Source organism: Antechinus flavipes, chromosome 4, assembly GCF_016432865.1.
Source record: "Antechinus flavipes isolate AdamAnt ecotype Samford, QLD, Australia chromosome 4, AdamAnt_v2, whole genome shotgun sequence".
Taxonomy (NCBI): Eukaryota; Metazoa; Chordata; class Mammalia; order Dasyuromorphia; family Dasyuridae; genus Antechinus; species Antechinus flavipes.
The window spans coordinates 50,185,038-50,191,037 of NC_067401.1; the positions used below are offsets into that span (position 1 = coordinate 50,185,038).

Sequence of the window (6,000 nt, forward strand, 5' to 3'; positions counted from 1 at the left end):
GAAAGTATAATCCCATACTTGAGACATCCAAATTGTAGTGGAACTTTGTAAAGATGAATGTTCTATACTTATGTTCCACTGAATTATCATGCACACACTGCATTTGGCTATTAGATCTCAATTAGCTGAGTTGAATGTATGCATGGTAATCCAGTGTCCGACACAAAACATCCCCTAAAATTAAATCTACATAATTTACCATCACTGACTAAATGAAGACCTCACATTTACACTGCCTGTCACAGGCTTTGCTCTTTAAAGCAAAATCATCAGGGAAAGAAAAACTGTTCAGTAGTCTACACTAAAGTAAAGGAACAAATCTTAGTTTTACCATGAAAGGCAGAAATTCAGCCCCTTATACTTGGGTACAATAGCAAATTCAAGGGAAAAAAAGGGCATCTTTTTTTCTCCTGGTATATAGGCTATGTTTGACTGAAGAACAACTGAGAACAAGCAAAACCAAAGATGTTACTGAAATAGTCAAAATGATACATTGCTAAATATTGAACAAAAGCTAAATAATAATATATAAAATATATATTTTAGTCACCTGGGAAAAATCTAACAGAAATAATTATATTTAAAAACAAAAACTGTCAGTTTCAGCAACTTAAAAAATGAATAGAAGAAGATAAACAGATAAGACAAAAATAATTTTATAGGTGACTCTGGAATGAAATAAATAGGAAAAGAAAGAGCTTTGGACAAGAAATTTTCAGAGGTCACTTTGGCTTAACCCCAAACTCCTGTAAACATTCACCTGAAAAAAAGAGAACCCCAGGTACATGCTATAGCAAATTCATTTTTTCATTAATACTGACTATGGTATCTCTGAGGATAATCATTACTACCATTTCAAGTTCTCCCACCCCACCACCACAAAAAGCTGAATCCTTCCACTGTATATTTTTGTATTTAATAAAAGAATTGCTGATAGATACATAGCACTCTGCTTTATCTAAGTATACTTTGCAATACCTTTAAACATGAATTTTTTTCATTAAGTCTTGGATAAAAAGAAAAACCAAAATAAAAATGGCAATTCCCTTTTAAAAGATTAATCACATCATTTTAAGCTCTTCAAAATGAATCACAGGAGATATAACTGAATTCACTGGCATAGGAGAATTTCAGATGAGGGAATTCCCTTTAACAATGAGGATCCCCACCCTCTTACCTTCCCTCCTTACCCCCCTCTCCCCCACCCCAACTCCCTACTCCCTTTCCACAGCTTAGAGAGCTAAGCACAGTTAAAGAGTTGATAATACAATGGTTTGGCCAGACACAGCTAGTAGGTTGCAGCGTGAGCAGATGGTTAAACCCAGGTGTTTCTGACTTTGTTTACCACATTTTCTGCTACAATAAATGCAAATATTGTAAATATTACCATTAACTTTCAATTAAGATACTATGCAAAGTACTAAAAGATACCATACCAATGCACACCAGTTTTGCAAATAAATACTACAAATTCTTAATTTCTCATTCTTTTAAAGTTGTTCATTCAGGACAAAAAGTCTGATTTATTATGCAATGTGTAACAGTTAAAGCAGAACCATTTAAAAACTAAGGGCTCCGTAAGTAGTGCAGTGGATACAGCACTGGTACTTTAGTCCAGAAGATCTGAGTTCAAATTTAACTCATATACTAAATAGCTGCATGACCCTGGGCACAGCACTTAACTCTGCCTGTTTCTTTATCTGTAAGATGAACTAGAGAAAGAAATGCAAACCACTACGATATCTTTGCCAACAAAAATCCCAAAATGGAGTCAGACATATATAACCAAACAAAATTTTTAAAATGCTAAAATGACTAACACATTAAAATAAATAATATTGTTTCAAACAGCTAATAAAGTCACAATTTGCCTAAAAAATAGTAACAATACTTTTGCAAGATTCCTTGGGCACATATATTTAAATTCATGAAAGATAGCCATATGCTCTCACATTCCACTGGTCTCCAAATGATTACAGGATGAACAGCCATCATAAAGGGTGTTTTATCCAATCTCATTTAAAGACTTTAGAAGGAAACAGAACTCAAAAGGAAAGGAAACAAAAGGAAACCAGGAGCAGGTAAGTGCCAAGGTGTATACAGGTCAACTTGAGTTCAAATCCAGCCAGACTGGGACAATTACTAGCTGTGTGATCCTGGGTAAATCATTTAATCCCAGTTGTTTAAAAAATAAATAAATAAAAAGATACAGTGATAAAAATAGAAACTTAATTTGACAATTTTGGACATTTTGTCAAAATTTGGACAAAAATGGACATAAAGTGACTGATTGGAGATTAGTACGGAACTCTGAAGCTACAAGTAGGCAATGCTATTATTTGTACTTAGTATCAACTGGATTATTTACTAGTACTTTATGCAATTCAATATATTCTGAAGCAAAATATGTTTAACACTGACAACTAACGTTGTTCAATTGAGTCTGACTCTTTCTGACCCAGTTTGGAATTTTCTTGAACAAATGACTAGAGTGGTTTGTCATTTCCTTCTCCAGTCAGGAAACTGAGGCAAAGAGGGTTGAGTGATTTGCCCAGAATTACACAGTTAGTAAGTATCTGAGACAATTTGCACTCCAATACCTGTACTCTATCCACCCTATCCACTGAGCCACCTAGCAATAACCCATAGGTGAGAATTGCGAATCTTGGAGTCATTAGCACCAATCTCCAGGCAATTGAGAACACCATCGAAGCCTATGTTCTTTCTTAAATTCACTTTAAAAAAAAAAAAAAAAAACTACAAATGAGTTTAAAACACAAAAGAGTCTAGTGTTAACCAGAGAGGACTTTCTATTTGCTACAAAAGAAGAATAAGGAAAATTGGGAGAAGGGGAGAGGAATCTTGCTTCTTTACCAATCTCCCGCTCTTAAAACATTTTCAATTTTAAGATTTTTAAAGTAACATAAAATTTACACCTGCCATTCTCATCAATAGCTAAGAGCAACAACAAAGACTTTTGGATTTATGAAGTACTTTTTATGTTATCACCTGATTTTTCACAACAGACCTGTGGGGAAGGTACTACTGGTATCATAATCCTGGTTTTATAGATGAGAAAACAGAGGTTTAAAGAGATTAAGAGACTTGCCCGTAATCACACAGCATGAACCCAGATATCTCCTGACTATGAGTACAGCCCTCCTTCTACTACAAGCTCTGCATAGTAACATTAATCCTGTCAAATCAGTCCCTTAATTATGAGAGATCAGGCCAAGGGAATAGCATTCTAGTATGATGTTCTGTATACTACCTAAGCTCAGATGTGCTTGACTGACTGAATTACAACCATAACTATACCCTTTTTATCTTTCAAAAAGTTTATGAGTCAAGGAAGGAAACTGCCATATTAATGCCCCCAAAGCAGTGAAGTAAAAACTATGTTTCAAACTGCATTTAGTTACAAAAAGTTTATATCAAAGCAAAAAGCTTTAGTCTAAAACAAAGCCAAAAATCTAGAATAAAATGAATCTGATCTATTGCCTGCTGAGAAAAGAGCTTCATAATCAATATAACAAGACTGTGGAAGAACATATTTTTCCAAATACAAGCTTAAGATACACCAGTAATCAGTATTTAGTCCAGGATCTGCTAAACAGATCAAGGGAAGTTCCCTTGATCTTGGGAGGAGATGGTGAAGGGGGAGGAAATATTATCTTCTCTCAGATTCTAACATTTTGAGTTAAAGAGATAGGCTGCTGGCTAGTACAGGCCACAAATAGCCCATTACACTCTGATGCTTGGCATATTCAATACAGTATATATATATATTAAAAAAAAGATCTGACTTTGTAGCAACTTGTAGCCACAATTCAAACCCACAAACATCTCAGAATAATAAATATAAAAACCGATACACATTTTCTTAATGATAAATTTAACAAATGTTTTATCAAGAATTAACTATATGAGTACATACCAAAGATTTCATTATATGCAGTGTGATCAGTGCTTTGATACAGCCAACTATGCTAGGAAAGCAATCTGCTTTGCAGCAGATTTTATAGTGTAAAACACACAAGAGGACAACTAAACAGGGGCCTCTTCTTTGCTGACCTTCTAAATGGCAAAAATAGGGGAACTGACTCATTTATAAAAGATTTCATTCGGCAAGATGTGAAAAAAAAAGGTCTCTGTCCAAATCCTAAGCGCATTATTCAAAAGCTCTCTGCCAAAACACAACAGACACGATATATTTTAAACTCTGTAAGACATTTACAGATGGAACACTATACTTCAGAGATTGGTATGGTTAGACTGTCAGCTTCAAGATGCTAAGATGTTGCTAGAGAGCAGGAGACAGGGATCCTGATGGGATATAAACCCTGAAGTGGTTAGGCAAGATCATGTAAACTAGGTGGTGCGTTCAGCTTTTTCTTGGCATCATGAGTCTAAATGGGAAGAATCTTGTTGTTCTCGCCCCCCTCCTCCTCCCCCTCCCCGCCATGACTATTTCAAAGAAAATGTCAAGATTAGGGGAGAAACCAGAAGCACTAACTCCCCTAAATGCAAAGCCAACTACCCAGCCCGAACTCTCCCTTCGGAAAATTCTGAACGAAGCAATGATTTAGGAAAGCCCGCTTATGCCCCCGGGTTGGTGGCTGCCTATAGATAAGCAGACCTGGGCTGGTCACCTATCGGCCACGGTGTTTGTGTTTGCCAAATGGGCACGAACGGGCCCCCTTTCCAATGGACTCCAACGGTCCGTACAATCCGGAGAGGAGGAAAACGGGGAGCGGAGCTATCCCGAGGCACGGGAGGAGTCTCCCGGGAGGTCTCGGGACAGAGGGGAGGACGCACAGGTAAGGTACCTGGTTTCACTGTCTTGAGACGGATGGGCTCTCGGAAGTGGCGGATGACAGCCAACGTGTCCCGGTTGGTGAGCCCGCTGACAGGCGTCCCATTCACCTCCAGCAGCACGTCGCCCGGACTGGGAGCCTTGCCCGAGACCACGCAGCAGGTGCCCCCGCCGGGCTCCTCGCGGAGCCGGCCCAGGTAGGGGAACTCGCCGCGCTCCGCGCCTCCTCGGATCTCGGCGCTGAAGTCCCCTGGGGGCCCGGCCCAGGACAGGGCGCACTCCTGCACCTTGCTCAGCCAATGCTTCTTCTTCTTCAGCGTCTTCGACATCCCGAACCCCGCTGGACCATGGGGGGCGCGGCGACGAGCCCGGCCCCCTCAGCCCGGGAGCCCCTCCAAGCCCGGGCCGCCCGGGCCCCGACGGGGCGGACAGCGCGGCGCGGCAGCTGCGCGGCGCCGAGAGGGGGGAGGGGGACCCCGGCTCCCGCAAGCCCCCTCGGGGGGCCCCCTCGCACGCGCGCGCGCACACTCGCGTACACACTCACACACACCCCTCGGGGGCGCAGCGGGGCGGACCCGGCTCGGGAGCTGCCAGCCCGGACCGAGGGGAAAGAAGGGAGGAGGAGGGAGCCGTCCCTGGGCGGATCCTGAGGAGATCGCGGCCGGAGGGCGTCTCCGCGGTCCGCTAGTGCCCGGACTCCGCGCCGGAGCGGCGGGAAAGGGGGGCGGGGGGAGGGGGAGGCGCAGGGCGGGGGCGATAGAGGGAGCAGGAGGGAGAGAGGGAGGGAAGAAGACGCCGAGCGCGCGCCCCGTGCGCGAGCCCGCTTCTCGCTCGCTCCCGCGACGGAGCTCGAGCCTCTCGCTCCACGCCCGCCTGCCGGCCGGAGCTGCCCTGAGCCGGCAGCCTTCCACCTCGCCGCAGCCTCCGCCTACAGCAGCACTAGCAACGATAGCAGCAGCAGCACCTCTTCTGTCTACCCCCCTCCCCCCAGCCCTTTCTGGCCCCTCTACGAGAACCCCGCCCCCTCCCGGCGCGCGGCGCCCGGCGCGCTGCCGTCACAGACCGGGCGCTTGGGAACTAGCCCGGCCAGTCGACATTTGCGCCGGGGATTGGCCCCGGGCGTATAGGGGGGTGGAACCCCGATGAGGCATCGGACAACCGATTGGTCATTGGGGACGGAGGAG

General features: G+C 43.7%; 1 protein-coding gene across 4 annotated transcripts in view; it reads right to left on the reverse strand.

Moving 5' to 3' along the window:
- MAGI3 (membrane associated guanylate kinase, WW and PDZ domain containing 3) overlaps positions 1 to 5,231 on the reverse strand; it is a 213,368-nt gene extending 208,137 nt beyond the window's left edge. For 2 of the 4 annotated variants that reach the window (XM_051992999.1, XM_051992997.1), the window contains exon 1: positions 4,830 to 5,190. In XM_051992999.1, coding sequence (XP_051848959.1) covers positions 4,830 to 5,145 — 316 coding nt within the window. In that variant the 5' untranslated portion in view covers positions 5,146 to 5,190. Of the gene's footprint in view, positions 1 to 4,829 lie in introns of all 4 variants that reach the window. The other 2 variants (XM_051993001.1, XM_051993000.1) reach the window with 1 other exon arrangement.
- Positions 5,232 to 6,000: the final 769 nt, after the last annotated feature.